A 17,683-nucleotide genomic window follows, 5' to 3' on the forward strand; every position below is an offset into this window, starting at 1 on the left:
GATGCACGCGAGGGGGAGTCAGATTTGTTCGGGGAGTCAGATTCGATACATGTTCCTCCATGTCATGTCAGTGATGGGTCCATCTTGACGATCTTCTTTTGCACAAATCTTTTGTATGAATCATGGAGTGAATCATTTATTTGCGCACGTGCACATTTGTGCAAGTGGAGCTTGCGCGCTACCTTGGAGTGGTCTGTTTCGCGCAGAATGCGCACGAGTGGCCTCAAACCATATCAATATGAACGATATTGGATAATACCACATCGTGTTGGGGAATCATATCGATATATGCACAGAACTCGATATACCGCCCAGCCCTACCTCTTCCTATCTGATGGGTACAAGTGGTTGGACTTTTATTTGCCAAAAAGCCACCTCGAGCTGACTTTTGAGCTCATTGAGGTGGCCGGAATCAATATAGTCCCCATTAAAGCGTGAGTTGAAGAGGGTGTGAGGGCATTGTGCGTCAATTGAAGTGTACACATTTCATACTTCGAATCCAGTTTGTTCAGAATTTTCATTTTAAGTTCTGTGGTCATATTTAGATTACTCTAGTCTTAACCACAACCACAAGTAATAATGTACACATTAAGTATTAATCGACACAGTGGCAAAAGTTGAACTGTTTGGAAAATTGACCATGTCATGCCTATGTAGGAACAGCTGATGGTCGCCAAAGCAGCAAAAAATGGCAGAGGATCGCAAGCTCAGAATTGGCATGGGGCCGTATAAGATTCTGATGGTATTTTAAGCTTGAATAAAAATATCACGGTTTCACGGTATAACGGTATTATGATTATTGCTCTAAAATATGTTCTTTTTAAATGTCCGGGTAAAAAACTAAAACTTTTTTTCTCTTTTGAACACAATATATTTTATTTCGAGAAACATTTATAATATTTTGGAGCAGTTACCGTGTCATGCTAATGAATTATTGAATTTTGCTGTCTTCATTTGATTCAAAATCTGATTGTTTTACTATTTAAAATTACATGTCACGTGACCTCGCTAAGTAAGGCTGATATCTACTTCTGTGACCAATTTGGAGCCACATCTAATCTCTGGTCAAGTAGGACTATGAACTCATTTTTGAGCCTTGCTTTGCACTACATTGACAATGATTGAAAGATGCGCCAGAAATGCCTTGAGATGGCAAATAAAACTTGTCAGTGAACTGAGGTAGAGATCTGCGCGGGACTTGATTTTGAATCCGCTCCCGCCCGCTCCTCCCAGGTTTTAGTCCGAACCCGACTGCTCCCGTTTATATTCAGCATTTGTTGTCCCGCTGCCTGACTCGCCCCGTTTTCTACCTGCCGTTCCCGCTAACCGATGGGCGGGTAGGGGGTGATGGGGGCAACAAAACCGAAAACCACCCAACTATACAGAGTCCAGACAGCCTTTAACAAGCTGTCTGTATCAACACACAGACACACACACACACACACATAGACACAGAGCAACCAAGCAAGTGACACACAAACAGACAGCAACAGCATCACACTCTCTCTCATTCACACATTCATACACATGCACATACACACAGACAGCGACAAACAAGCTAAACACAGCATCACGCTCTCTCATACACACACATACATACATACGCGTGCTCGCTCGCTCGGGAGTTGGGAGCGACACTATTAGACCGCCCGCTCCCGTCTAAAATTACACCAGTTACCGATCGCTCCTGCACTTTTTTCGGAAATTGCAGACCTCTAGTATGAGGGCTATGATAAAATAATTGTGCAATAATCGTAATCGCGTTAAAACGTTCAATTAATCGTGATTTTGGTCAAGCCAAATCGCCCAGCCCTATATAGCACTCAGGAAGATTATTTTTTTTGCAGAATGGGAACAATACAGAAGAAACACAAGAGATTCCATTGTGGTTGCTCAAAGGGCAGTCCTTCGAGGCCAGTTTTTATTCAGGCATATAAAAGATGATGAATCATTGACCTAATCATTGGTCTAAACTGTTTGCTCGGTAGAATCGTATTGATCATATACGCAACTCTTTGTGAGCAAAATATTCCTGCAGCTGGAACATTCCAAACCTTTCAACTGATTCAAAACTACAGTCGAGCATGTGATTATATCAAGCACATACATTTGAAACATTCACTCTGGGTTTCTTTAAAAGAGCACAGAATAGAGTGGGTGCAAAAGTCAAACAAAAAGAGAGATAAAATTGAGAGCAAAAACCAGGGAAAAATACTGTATGTGATGTGATCTCTCTCTCTCTCTGAACGCGCTGAGGAGCGCTAAATAGCTCAAAAAAGGTTCATGTCAAAGTAAATCACATACCATATACAATAAAGCTGTATCAATGCATAGTTCCTGCCAATTCTGTGTAAACTACAGCAAGCAGAGTTTATTTGTTTATATATTTATTTGTATTGTGAAATGGCGGAGCGCGAGAAGTAGTATATACACAGGTGCACTGCGCCAGCATTTTTAAATAAATGACAATATTTAGCTACGATTTTTCCCACACGGAATCTGTGCACGCAGAATTTCGCAGATTTTTTGCAGATTTTCCATGGATTTTTAGCCCATCGTTGATTCTGTTTAAAATGTGTGTAAATCTATATTTATTCAGTTTTTTATTTTAGTGATATTACTGAATAATATGAGAATGTTTATCTGATTTAGGTATAATGCTGTTTGTACAGTAATATTTTCTGTCTTTTAGTAGATATAACATTCGGTGCCTTGCGTTGCTTAGCTACGTATTCAAAACAACATAAAGACTGCTTGACGTAAAGTAAATAAACCAGTAGAAATTACATAAGCATTACAATTTATTTAAATAATCTGTAATTTTAATAGGAATTGCATTGCAGTGAAAGTGGACCTAGCAGAAACGCAGGCTTAAAAGTATTGTGTTTACTGTATCCATTTTCCCTAAGTGTTAGTCAGTGTAGTTTAAGTGTAGTATTTATTATTATTTATTTATTATTTAATTTTATTTTAATATGTTGACCACCTATGTCAATGTTATACACATACTGTATATTTGTCTCTAGTTATTTTTCAAGTAATTTGTCAAGGCAGAGTATTACAACACATGATTCAAATAAATTAGTTTTCCCTTCAGGGGCTACAGGTATAAACTTAAAAGTTTATTGTACAGTCACTATATACATTAATATAAAGAAAACAGGTCATTTACGTTACTTGGCTGCAGTAGCCATCAGCCGTCACCAGATTCGCAATCTTTTTAAATGATATTAGGTGACGCAAATGCAGGTAGCTTTCTAGCAATCTTAACTGCAGTTGGAGTTGTTAGTAGGGCTTAAAAGGTTGTTCCCACACTGGCTGATTCTAACACTTCCTTCCTGGTGACCTTGATGAACACCCAATCATAAAGCTTCAACTTCTTGTCAGATTCAAGAGCTATGTTCTGCTCAATCTTGTGAGTTTCTGCATATTAGATTAGATACAACTTTATTGTCATTGCACATGTACAAGTACAAGGCAACGAAATGCACTTTAGGTCTAACCAGCAGTACAGGATACAGGTATAAGTTATAAAATGCAGTTATAGAAAAACTACGGTGAAATTTACAGATGGATGTACTATGAACATTATATACAGATTGTATTAGCTATGAACAGAGATTCACAATAAATGAACATATATACAGATTGTTATTAATAATCTGAAGTGTGCAGATAGATAAACAATTACAAATGCATAAGTACAGTCAGGCCCGTGCAGAGACCGTCCAAAGGGCATGTGCAGGATAAATTTTTTTGAAGAGCGGGTGGGGGGGTGAGAGGTTGTTGTTGCGTGCGTACTGAGGGTGTGCCGCGTCGCGGGGGCACTTTTGATCATTTTGTAAGGGCACTTTCTATCCAAGACTAAAAAGGGCATGTGCACTGCACAGGTTGAGCCCTATGTGTGCACGTGCCTGAGTACAGTGGGTATGTACATAATTACAAATGTCCATGTGCAGTGGGTATGTACAGTTCAAATAAATGAATCAGCGCAATGTAGTGCAATGAATATGTGCAATTTTTAAATGTGCAAGTGTTAAATAGTGCAGTGATTGTGAGGAGAATATGTTAGAGGGAAGTGGGGGGTGTATTCGGCGGGCAAAAGAGTCAGTGAGGGGCAGAGTTCAAAGGGGAGATAGCTCTGGGGAAATAGCTGTTCCTCAATCTTCTGGTTTTTGTCCGGGGGAGCCTGAAGCGCCTGCCGGAAGTGAGCAGGGTGAGAGGAATCCTTAAGAATACTGCGTGCTTGGTGCAGACAGTGTTTCTTCTGGATGTCCTCAATGGCAGGCAGTGTGATTCTTGTGATGCATTGGACAGTTTTCTCTACCCGCTGCAGTGCCTTATGTTCAGCAACAGAGCAGCTTCCATATCAGACTGTGACGCAGTTGGTCAGGATGCTTTGTATTGTGCAGCGGTAGAGGTTAGCTAAGACGGCTGATGAAAGCTGGTTCTTCTTTAGTTGCCTTAAGAAGAATAGGCGCTGATGAGCCTTTCTTGACCAGGCTGGGGGTGTTGATGATCTAGAAAAGGTCCTTTGAGATGTGGGTCCCCAGAAACTTGAAGGATGAGAAAGACTCAACGGCATATTCTTCTTTCAAAGTTGTTATCACTCTTTCTGTAGGTGATGCCGGATGGATATCAGTCAGAGATGAGCCAGAGACCCTACTACTAATTATTGGGAGGAGGTTTATCGTGACCAAACAGACCATTTTCATTCATTCAATCATTCATTCATTCATTGATTCATTCATTCATTCATTCATTTTCTGTCGCTTTTCTGGGGCCGGGTCGCGGGGGCAGTAGTCTTATGAGAGAACCCCAGACTTCCCTCTCCCCAGACACTTCCTCCAGCTCCTACGGGGGGATCCCAAGGCGTTCCAGGACCAGCCGGGAGACATAGTCCCTCCAGCTTGTCCTGGGTCTTCCCCGAGGCCTCCTCCCGCTGGGACATGTTTGGAACTACTCCCTTGGTAGGTGTCCAGGAGGCATCCAAAACAGATGCCCGATCCACCTCAGCTGACTTCTCTCGATGTGGAGAAGCTGCAGCTCTACTCTGAGCTTCTCCCTGGTGTTAGAGCTCCTCACCCTATCCATAATAGTGCGCCCTGCCACCCTGCGAAGGAAACTCATTTCGGCCGCTTGTATGCAAGATCTTGTCCTTTCGGTTATGACCCAAAGCTCATGACCATAGGTGAGGGTAGGAACGCAGATTGACCGGTAAATCGAGAGCTTTGCCTTGCGGCTCAGCTCCTTCTTCACCCCAACGGACCAGTACATCAACCACATTACTGCTGCCGCTGCACCAATCCGCCTGTCAATCTCACGTTCCATCCTTCCCTCACTTGTGAACAAAACCCTGAGATACTTAAGCTCCTCCACCTGGGGTAAGAACTTTCCCCCAACCTGGAGATGGCAAACCACCTTTTTCCGCTTGAGCACCATGGCCTCGGACTTGACCATTTGACCATTTTCAAATGGATTATTTTCTAGCCTTTTATGAATAACATACTAAATTATTATCGTTTTTTTTTACTATTAATCACATTTTTTCCCTTGTTTTTCTGTGCTTTGTCTCTGTTTCTGTTGTTTCAACATTCTCTAGCTTCCAAGTTTTCAAACTTATCTTTATCTCTTACTCTTTTCACTATCACTGTCATGAATGCATCACAACTTAAGCAGTCAAGTGTCCATCAAAATTACTTCCACTCAGCCAATTTTTGAACATTCTTTTTGTTTAGACTTCTCATATACACACATGGGCGTAAATCTGATTTAACAGTAGGGGTGACAATAAATATGAAATTTCTTTCAAGCATTTTTTTGAAGAGGACACAAATAATAAAGCCAAATTGTACTAATAAAGATATGTCCCCCCAGTTAAAAATGGTTCCATCATTATTATTATTATATTATTATATTTCCATACTCATAATAACTGACTTATTTACTCTACACTTGTTAAAATGACCGATCATATTGTAAATCAGTGAGCCTGTTCTCAAGTTCATCTGCTAAACAGACACAACTCCAAAAACATTTAAAAATTGTTCACCCCCCAAAAGAATTGTCATTACTCCTTCAATAAAAGCACAACACCCTTACCTGACACTGTGCCTGTTCCTCAATCATTTTCTGTGATTGATAATGTGACATTAGTATTTTCATAAGCACTCATTCTTAAAGCCAAATTGCTTAATATGTGAACTTTTTGTACTTGGCGTTTAGCTGCACGTAAAAATGATCTTATGTCCATTTTCTCTGTCATTTTATGACACTGCAATGCAAGTTTATTTATACTGTAGCACATTTTATACACAATGCTAATTCAAAGTGCTTTAGGTAAAGAATGCTAAACTATCGTAAAAATAATGACAATAAAAACAAAGAATTAAAAAAGGTTAACATTTTAATTTCAAATTAATTGAGTCACTTAAAACGGAATAGAAACTGATTATACAAAAAATACAGCGGGGTAAGTGTGCACAGCGTAGCACAGTGCTCATTTAGCAATTACACAGCTAAACAATATGCTAATTGTGGCTGTCAATGTTAACATTATGCCAAGTCATCACAAATGAAACAATGCATGGGAAACGACTTTAGCGTATTAAGTTGCAGTGCACTTAGCAATAAGCTAACGTTAACTAGATAAGTATTTTTAATCGCTCAGCAGATTCATGGACAATTACATCGGTAATCAGCATTTTTGCCGCAGCTAATTTATTAACGAGTCTGTATTAACTACATTGAAGAGAATCGCTTTATTTAAAGTGAATAAAATCCCCTACTTACTTACTGAAATTCAACATTAACTCAGCCGCAGCCGCACACCTGACGTGTGTAGGTGAGATGAGGGAAAGCACGCAGTGGACCGAACCACTCTCAGGAAGGGGAAGGGGAACTCACCTGTTTCTAAATGCATTTTCAATGATAAATGTGGTTTTCTTTCTACTAAGACAATTATTTAAGGTGTATATATATATATATATATATATATATATATATATATATATATATATATATATATATATATATATATATATATATATATATATATATATATACTTTTCACAATTGAGAGTTTTTTTTATTTATTATTATTTATTTTATTTTTGGCGGTGGGGCAACCCTCGATTGGTAGGGGACATGTCCCCACCCCGTCCCCCCGGGATTTACGCCTGTGTATACACAGCATCTCCATTTACTACCACTGGACTATTACAGCAACAGTTACAATTTCTCATCTTAAGCGTCGGTCAACTCGCTGAAGTCTTACTGACCTTTCACTGTCTTGTGCTCCTCAGCGATCTTATTTAATCAGGATTATTTGCCCGTCTGTTCTTCTCAGCGAGCCTATTTAAACAGAACCAGTATAAAGTGCTCCTCAGCGATCTTATTTAATCAGGATCAGGTGCTGTTCTGTGTTCCTCAGCGAGCTTATTTAATGAGAACATGCATAGTGTACCAGTAGCGACCAGGGTTTTTAACTTATTTATCATGCTCCCAAGTGTCACCTAACTAATCTTAATACAGGATTATGGAACTGTTCTATATTTCCAAAATTTACCTCTGACAGAAAGCCATACTCTACCTTCAAATCAAATACAGTGTCACTTGTTAATGAGTTCAACATAAAATACTTAAAGACATAACTCTTGCCTAAAAATACTCATATTGAACACTCAATGGTATAATAATCATACTAGTTAGCTATGTATTTTCAATATATACAGTTTAATTCAGAATTATCAGCCCCGCTGATTTATTAACCCCCGTTTTTTCCCCCAATTTCTGTTTAACAGAGATGATTTTTTTTCAACTAATTTTTAAAACATAATAGTTTTAATAATGAGTGATTTATTTTATCTTTGTTATGACGACAGTTAATAATATTTTACTAAATATTTTTTAAGACACTTCTATACAGCTTAAAGCAACATTTAAAGACTTAATTAGGTTAACTAGGCAGGTTATGTTTGTTCTGTAGACCAGAGGTTTTCAAAGTGTGAGGCGCGCCTCCCCTGGGGGGCGCCAGAGCATGTCAGGGGAGGCACGGGAAAAATATTATATTATAAAAATATAATTATTAAGTTTAATTATTATATGTATTTTTTATTATATTTAAACGTTTTAATTAAACAAAGCTAAAAAAATAATACGTCAAAAATAAGAAAACCTTTTTTACCCAGAAGGCCATAACTGGGAATTCGTTTCTGTTTGACAAGCCCACCAATACAGGTATATGCCTGCTAATACAATGGATCGGTTTCTGAGACCCCCCCGATTCAAAGCCTTCAATTCAATTCAATTCAGCTTTATTTGTATAGCGCTTTTACAATGTAGATTGTGTCAAAGCAGCTTCACATAAATGGTCATAGTAACTGGAACAGTGTGGTTCAGTAACTGGAACAGTGTGGTTCAGGTTTTAGTGTTTAAGTTCAGTTCAGTTCAGTTTAGCTCAGTTCAGTGTGATTTAATCATTACTGAGAGTTCAAACACTGAAGAGCAAATTCATCGATGCGTAGCTCTACCAATCCTGAACCATGCGAGGCAGTGGCGACAGCGGAGAGGGAAAAAAAACTTCACCTGATGGGAGTGAAGAAAAAAAACCTTGAGAGAACCAGACTCAGTTGGGCACGACCATTTTAATTTCTCCGCTGGCCAAAAGTCTTGTGCAGAACCTTCAAGTTCAGGGCTTAAACCCAAAAGACGACGATATGATGATCAGTATTTGAGTTTAGGATTTACGTGGACAGGACCAGCTGATGAACCACGACCTTTATGTATGGTTTGTCAAGATATTTTGGCTAAAGACAGCATGAGACCCGCTAAACTTCAACTGTTTTGACTGGGATGGACAGTTCTTGGATCTGTTCTATTCATATTGAACAATCATCCTAGTTTTAAAAACGTTATATTAAAATACTTGTTATTACTCTGTAAATAATTGCACTTTCATGCAAATGCGTGTTTGGGAGGAGGGGGGCGCCAATAGATAAGTTGTTTCAAAAGGGAGGCCCACTGTCTTAGACTTTGAAAAACCCTGCTGTAAACTATCGAAAAAATATAAAGCTTAAAGGGGCTAATAATTTTGACCCTAAAATTGTGTTAAAAACATTAATAACTGATTTTTCTCTAGCCAAAATAAAACAAATAAGACTTTCTCCAGAAGAAAAAAAAATATGATCAGACGTACTGTGAAAATTTCCTTGCTCTGTAAAACACAATGTGAAAAATAAATAAATAAATAAATCAAAGGGGGCTAATAATTCTGACTTCAACTGTGTATATGTAATATATAGCGATACACCAATGCCATGGTTCAGTTCATGGTATTGGGACCACTATTCGATTCAGTTTAGTTTGCTAAGGGGGCAGGGCTTGCAGTGCTATGGGACACTAGATTCACTTTTGACTTAATAATAGCAAGTATTAGTGTTTCATACTATTTGTTTTTATTAATAATAATTATTAGTCATTATTAATAATTAAACAAAAACTTTGGCACTGGCTTTGCATGTTCTTGTTTAATGCAGTCATCTATCTATCTATCTATCTATCTATCTATCTATCTATCTATCTATCTATCTATCTATCTATCTATCTATCTATCTGTCTGTCTGTCTGTCTGTCTGTCTGTCTGTCTGTCTGTCTGTCTGTCTGTCTGTCTGTCTGTCTCTCTGTCTCTCTGTCTCTCTGTCTCTCTTTCTGTCTCTCTCTGTCTGTCCTGTATAAATCTATTGTATACATCAGTGACGAGTTTAGCATTTTTAGTTTATTATTAACCCTTATGTACTGTTATGAATGTTTCCATCCACTCTGGGGTGTTTTTGAGTCTTAATTTGGATACAACTCTGTGCTTCAGCAAATATAATGATTTTCGGTGACATCTTATTGTGACACGTCACCACCTTATAATTGTAAGGTTCTATCTGACATTTTTGTTAAAATTGAGTCATTCACATATTCTTATGAAATGACAACTTATTTACATTATGGGATATTTTTTATTAGTAGTTTACATTTTAAGACTTTTTATTTAAAAAACTGTTTGCTACAGAATGCAAAAACTTTAAAGCTCATCATCTCACAATCATTCAGAACACAGATAAAACTGATAAATAATTCCAAGGTAACGACGTATCTTCCCAATCTTGGCAAAACCACAGACAATCAAGAATACCTGATCATACAGGGTCATGGTTTAAAATAATAATAAAAAGTAGTGACAATGGAAGTCAATGGGGCAAAAACAGCCACCAACATAATGAAAGGGTAGTATATTTGAGCAATATGGGTTTGCAATTATTTATATAATAGGGACCTATTGCGGTTTGGTTTGGTTCGGTTTGAATATTGCTACACAACTTTTTTTTTTACATTTATGTATTTATAACTTTGTCTCCAACTGTATATTTTATCGTATTAATGTGTCAGCTTTTATTATTAATGGCTACCATGCTTTCTTGGTATTGCACTTGACATTCAAAATAAAAGAACTACAGAAAAGGTAAGAAAAAAAAACTCATATAAAAACTGCACAAATATATGCATATTACAAGACTACAAGTGTTTTTTTTTTACTTTGTTTCTGAAAATGTTCCTCTTGTATTTTGCCATATTCTCCCCCTTAATTGTCTCTTTTCTCTCTTAGGGCAGATTCGTTTCTGTGTTTTAATTGATTGAGTCTATATTTAGCTCCACATTCAGGACATTGGAACATGCAGAGTGCAAAGTCAAATGTGCAAAATACAAGCAGAGCGATGTATGAACTCACAGAATGAGTGCCCACGGGCAATATCTGTCCCTTATAGATTTACCTCTCAGATTGAAATTACACAGTAACAATACCTCTCACAAAAACAACTCACAACTGTGATCACCTCAAAAGGTCTTTGGCTTGAGGGATCTGAGAATTGTAAGTTAATATTTCATTAGTTCATCAAAATAAATGGACCACTTTATTTTAAAACAAGGTTTATCATTGCAAATCGTTGAATGGGTGTGTGTTAGTAACCACCTGAGTGGGAGAGCTGTGTATATCGAGTTTTGTAGTCATTTGCAGTAGGAAGTTGAACATGCAAATGGTTCAGGATGATAACGGATAAAATGACAGCACATACTGTTTTGCTGCAGTTGGTGGGTCGAAATATTTACTCTGCTAAAATGTTACAAAGCTAGGGGCGGTCCGATATTGGACGTTTTTGTGTTTTTAAGCTGTAGGGCAGTGGTGGGCAAACTTTTTAGACCCGAGGGCCATATCCAGTTTTGCAAAACAAGTGAAGGGCCACACGTCAAATCCTTAAAAAAAAAAAAAATGGTTATGGACGGATTGTAGAAAGATAGAAGACTGGTTAGTTAAACAATTAGACTCTTGTTGGTAAATATCAGTATCTGTTATCAATATGAAAATTAACAGATATCCAATGTAAGAAAGATAAAACTGAGGTGAAATGATTGTGTGTTGTTGACCTGGTAAGAACACTGGAAACTGCAGTTTGCACTAACTAAAGCTTGTTTACTGAAGATACAGTACAGCCAGTAAGTGGTCTGGGTCCAGTCTAGAGGTCATGAAAGCTCGAGTTACCTTTACTGCATCAGAAAGAGATAACGTTTTTTTAGTTTAGAAATAATTCTTAGCTAAACAGAGCTGTTTGTCCTGAAATTCAACACATACCTTAAATTCTAAATTTATTAAAAGTTATGTGTTTAACCACCCTAAAGTCTACCCCTGGACACGTGCAGTTCATGCAATAAAAGACGAAATTGTGGTCTATAGTAGTGTCACATGAGAAGCACTAAGATCAAGTAAGACTAAAGCCCTGTTCAGACTTCTCAATTTTTAATGTAAGTCACAACAGTCATGTTGTCAGATTATGGAATTTGGTACTAAATATGCCAGACAATTACAATTAAAAATGACAATTTAGTTAACAATTACTCGATGATCGACTAATTGTCAATAACCCTTTTAATTGATAGACCTTATTGATGACCGGTTAAGTATGGACATTTAAAGGATAAGTTATGCTTTGCGTTGTTAGACTCAACGACTTTACACACTGACTGGAATGAACCGCCAACTTATCCAGCAAGTTTTTACGCAGCGGAAGCCCTTCCAACCACAACCCATCTCTGGGAAACATCCACACAAACACTCATACACTACGGACCTTAATTTACCTGTATTACATGTCTTTGGACTGTGGGGGAAACCGTAGCACCCTGAGAAAACCCATGCGAAGGCAGGGAGAACCTGCAAACTTCACACAGAAATACCATCTGAGCCGAGCTTCGAACCAGCGACCTTCTTGCTGTGAGGCGACAGCACTACCCACTGCGCCACTGCCTCGCCCTATTTTATGTAAATTATTGTTTTATTTAACAAACCAGTTTGTGTTTTGGTGCAGAAGCATAGGGCTATAGCAGACCTTGTTTTGAAGCACTTCACCTAAAGTGCTTTTCGTTCTTCTTGTTTATTTTGTAGGAAACTGACCAACAAGAAATACATTAATATTAAGATATAAATTATACCTGATGAAATTTGTTCCAAAAATATACATTTTCAGAGAAATATTGCCTGTTTGAAGTGTTTTTTTTTTCGCTACACAATTGTGCTGTAAAGATTTATTTAGTTCCGTGGAAAATAAGGATTTAATTATTGCTTCACTGTAATTGTTTTATCACAAACCTCTGTCATATATTTGCTACAGTTTCAACATAAGTCATTATTTTAAAGACTATAATGGCTTAGACTTGAGCATCTGATGTTTCCTCAGTGCTGATGTGCTTTCCTCACTCGCAGCGAGTTCAGGTGAGGGAGTGTTTAATAAGTAAAAGTAGCCACAGTTTAGTTAAACCTGCATCAAAGTGGCTGAAAAAAATACAGCCAGTGGTTGTTTTTCCGGCAAGTAGTGGTATTACAGATTTCAAAGAAAAAATCTTAATGTTAAAAAGGAAACATACACTTGGCAACAGATCCGATCGGTGTCCTAACCAATGTCATTATATAATGTAGCCTAGATGGCACAAGCATTAGTTTTTAGTGGTGTTTTATAAACAAATTTTGGGAGAAGCATGATCAGTTTTGACGAGGCTAATTCATTATTTACAATCATTATATTGTCCAGTTAGCTTAAGACCAAACCCCAATAAATAGTCTCTGTTTTCTCTCCACTTCAGCATTGGCACATCCAATTGCTGTAACTATGTCCAAATAAGAAAATTCCCTGAGGATGACATGGCTCAGAGTTCCTGCAGGTCAGAGCTAATGACTGTAAATTAAAAAAAGTTGTTCATCTCAATGAGAGCAATATATATGCTGAGTTTTGTGACTATGGTTAAAACTTACCCCCACGTTGTTGACAAAATGTTTTGCTAGCGAGCATCCTGACCACACCCATGTTTGAACTTTTGCCAGTGTGTAACGGACCACAACTCTGTGTGTCAAATGTCAAAACATTCTAAGAGTTTTAAGAGCCTCGAAAGCACATGTGAAAAGTTTCAAAGATTCATCTGTTGTCATGGCAACAGTATTTAAAATATGAGAAAACCTTTCAGTTTCACATCATGCAGTTACACAAATTCAATGGAAGAAAAATGATGATTCCAGTGCATTTCCAGAGTGACACACTTGCTACTGTCAGTTGGTGGTGCTTTAACTGAGACTCACAATGGTCACATCAATGGGATCAGAATACTTCAACAAACACAATCCGGAATCTTGATCAGAATCAGTGACAAAAACAGTGATACACTGATTATTATGCACTTCCTTTACGTTGTACATTTCCTATTTATTATCCATTTTTATCACTTTTACATAGCTGGACCATTTGAGATTTGAAAAATCTGGTTTTAATTTAGCGTCTTCAATATGTTGACTTCAAGCTGAGGGATTTTGGTGATTGTCAGGTGGGTATGAAAGTTTTTTGGGCTGATGAGATCTACGTATGTGTGAATTTTGGTAACACTGGGTTAAACTGAGCAGATGTGAGAGTGGAGAGTGTGAGACTAATTCCTTAAAAAAAAAAAAACCTGTGACAGACGAGTGTCTGCATTGATTCCTCGGGCTAGCCTGAACACCTGCTAGTGACCTACTCAGACCTGCAGCTTCTCCATTACGGATATCCATTGTTCTCAAGCCTAAGGCATCTAGACTGCAGCTCTGCACTAAACATTTGGCCAGAGAAGAACTGGTTGTGCCCAGTTGAGTCTGGTTTTTGGTTGATTGGTGAAGTTTCGTGCCGCTTTATGCAGTGGTTTGCTTGGTTTGGGACTTGTTGAGCTGCACACTGTTGGATTTGCTCTTTAGTGTTTTGGCTTTCAGCAGTGACGTGTACATTACACTGAACTAAACTAAACTCAACTTAAAGCTGGACTGAGGTTACAATTTACCAGAACTAGAACATCTATGTTAAGCTGCTTTGACACACCTCTTCTTTTGTAAAAGCGCTATAGAAATAAAGATTAACTTAATTGCCTTGAAACTGTGTGTTACTTCAATTTAAAAAAAAGATACTCTGTCACTGGACAGAGAGCAAATCTTTATTCACAGAAGTGAAATGAAAATCTGTATTTATAACATAAAGTTATGACAGATAGGTGTGCGCTTTGTCTAAGACACGAATTCCACTCTTGTACTCCACTGGAAAACCAAAATGTTCCCACACAGGCGACTTAAATGTGTCAGGGGGATCTGCAATCTTAATACTTTGTGAAGCAGCCTTCATACAGTAACTGAGTGATCGCTCACTCAAGTCACATGATATGCACTTGGGAAATACTAACTTTAGAATATACTATTTAGAACAAAATCTCATCATTACTAATACAATTTAATCAAATGTGATAAAATAAAGATGTTTAAATTGGTTCAATTAGTTATAGGCAAGTTACGTCAACCTTAACAATGGGCAGCAGGGGGCGTGAGAGTACGCCATGAGAGTTTCGCGATACGTATCGTGGTTGGTGTATCACGATATTTCGGTTCGGTTTGTAATATCGTTACACCCCTACATACGAGTTGAGCTTGATGAAGGATACAGAATTATCCACATAAACCAATTAGAGAGAGAATGTGCGTGCGCTAAATATATGTTTTAAAACACAATCACAGAGTTCATTCATTTTCTTGTCGGCTTAGTCCCTTTATTAATCTGGGGTCGCCACAGCGGAATGAACCACCAACTTATCCAGCAAGTGTTTACGCAGCGGATGCCCTTCCAGCCGCAACCCATCTCTGGGAAACATCCACACACACATTCACACACACACTCATACACTACGGACAATTTAGCCTACCCAATTCACCTGTACCGCATGTCTTTGGACTGTGGGGGAAACCGGAGCACCCGGAGGAAACCCACGCGAAGGCAGGGAGAACATGCAAACTCCACACAGAAATGCCAACTGAGCCGAGGCTCAATAATAGTAACGAGGGCGCCTCCTATAACCACAGCATAACGTATTGTATGCGTTAAAAAATTAAAATGAGCGTAAACAGTTACAAATGTGACATCTCTCCAGGTGAGTCTGTCAAAACAGTTAAGAAGCGCAAGGACTTTAGCGGTTGACCATCTCCTCAGCCATATTAATTAAGGGATTCTCCTCTGCCATACTGTATTAGTGACAGCAATTAAACTTCATTCAATTCTTAGAAAGTGCAAGTTCATCTTTTCTGACGTCAAATGCAGTCTTATATGTAAAAATGCTTTCTCGGTCAGTATTCACATGAACTCTATATAAAGGTTGATTTGTGCATGATTTCTTAAAGGGACGTGCTGTTATTAATAAAAAAATAATTAATTTATTCCAATTTGAGATAAAGGCATGACTTAACAAAACATGACAAAAGTGAAGTGCTGTGAACTGTTTTCAGATGATGTGGATTTCCTCAGAAACCAATTTATTTTGATGTCAAACTATTCATTGCTAAAATAAAACTGAAACTTAAAGAGTTTTAAAATTCTGCGTTTACAATTGTTTATGGCCCACATTCTGAAAGCTGGGGTTATTTCAGCCCAAATTTGTGTCAGATGTAGAAGATCCCAACCACTGGGTTAATTTTTAAATAAAATGTAGGTAAAAAAAAAAAGTTGGTCCATAATTTTTTTTACCTAAATTTAGGATGAGTTATTTTTTAGTGTAAAGAATCATGACTGTTGCCCTCTGCTTGTTTTTTATTATTCATTACTGTTTTATGAGCATGAATTTGTAGGAGCTATGTGGATGATGTTATTTACCCTGAAAGACAAAAACTGTGTCATATTAAAAGTGTAAAAAGGTTTATTTTATCAACACCTAATACATTATGATGTGTGTTTTAGAAACTACAGACATAAAATGTTATTTTGTGGTGGTATACTGTACCTAACAGATTCTAGAGCTCTAAATGAAAATATTTTGTTGCGAAATATATAGTTGAAGTCAGAATTTTTAGCCCCCCTTTGAGTTTTTTTTTTTTTTTCTTTTTTTTTTTTTCCTAAATTATGTTTAACAGAGCAAGGACATTTTCACAGTATGTCTGATAATATTTTTTTTCTGGAAAAAGTCTTTTTTTTTTTTTTCTTGAATAAAAGTAGTTTTAAGGTAAATATTATTAGCCCCTTTAAGCTATATATTTTTTCGATAGTCTACAGAACAAACCATCATTATACAATAACTTGCCTATTTACCCTAACCTGCCTAGTTAACCTAACTAACCTAGTTAAGCCTTTAAATCTCACTTTAAACTGTATAGAAGTGTCTTGAATCAAGTTTATTTTATCTAGTAAAATATTATTTACTGTCATCACGGCAATGATAAAATAAATCAGTTATTAGTTTTTAGTTTTTAAAACAATTATATTTAGAAATGTGTTGACAAAAAAAATCTCTGTTAAACAGAAATTGGAGGAAAAAAATAAACGGGCTAAAATTTAGGGGGATAATAATTCTGACTTCAACTGTATGTCAGTTTAGAAGCAGTGCTTAGGTGATCTGTGCTGGAGCGCCACCTGGTGGCCAAAACTTACACTACATAATAAAATAAACTTTAGGAAGAGTAAATAAAAAATCATTTAATGTCACAGTTGAATTGGTTAACAGTGTAGAATATATTAAAATTCCCTCTTACACTTACCCACTCATCTACACACACTTAAGTCTGTTTAAATTCATTAAATCCAGAGCTGCACATGCATTTTATTGGTGAAATCATGTGAAATGACATAAATCAAATTTTATGAGTTACACCTCCCTCTTATCTGTTTTTCAGCTTTCTGGAAAGAATCGAGTCTGTTCGACAGAATGACTACACTCCTACAGACCAGGTGAGGGCATTATCACACTACTGTTAAATCAGGGATGTCCAAACTCTGTCCTGAAGGGCTGTTGCTAGATTAGATATTGATGCGTCCGGATGTTAACAAGATTTATTTACATTATTTATAAAATTTCCTATTTTTTGTATTTTATTAACGTCTACCCCCACCCCAAGCCTAAACCTAACCGTCACAGTAACCTAAAAAGTGTAGTTGTACCAAGTATTATTTATGCCATCTATTAAATTACCCAATAAATTCCCTGCTGAAAAATCCAGCTTAAACCAGCCTTGGATGGTTGGCTGGTTTTTGGCTGGTCGACCTGCCTGGTTTTAGAGGGGTTTTGGCCACTTCCAGGCTGGTTTTCAGCCATTTCCAGC

At 37.4% G+C, this 17,683-nt stretch overlaps 1 protein-coding gene across 1 annotated transcript in view; it reads left to right on the forward strand.

Annotated features, from left to right (window-relative positions):
- gnal (guanine nucleotide binding protein (G protein), alpha activating activity polypeptide, olfactory type) overlaps nt 1-17,683 on the forward strand; it is a 69,696-nt gene that overhangs the window by 38,512 nt on the left and 13,501 nt on the right. Inside the window, 1 exon segment of the mRNA NM_001007339.2 lies at nt 17,258-17,312. Within this exon segment, the coding sequence (NP_001007340.1) occupies nt 17,258-17,312 (55 nt within the window).

This window comes from Danio rerio, chromosome 24 (assembly GCF_049306965.1).
Source record: "Danio rerio strain Tuebingen ecotype United States chromosome 24, GRCz12tu, whole genome shotgun sequence".
Lineage (NCBI taxonomy): Eukaryota > Metazoa > Chordata > Actinopteri > Cypriniformes > Danionidae > Danio > Danio rerio.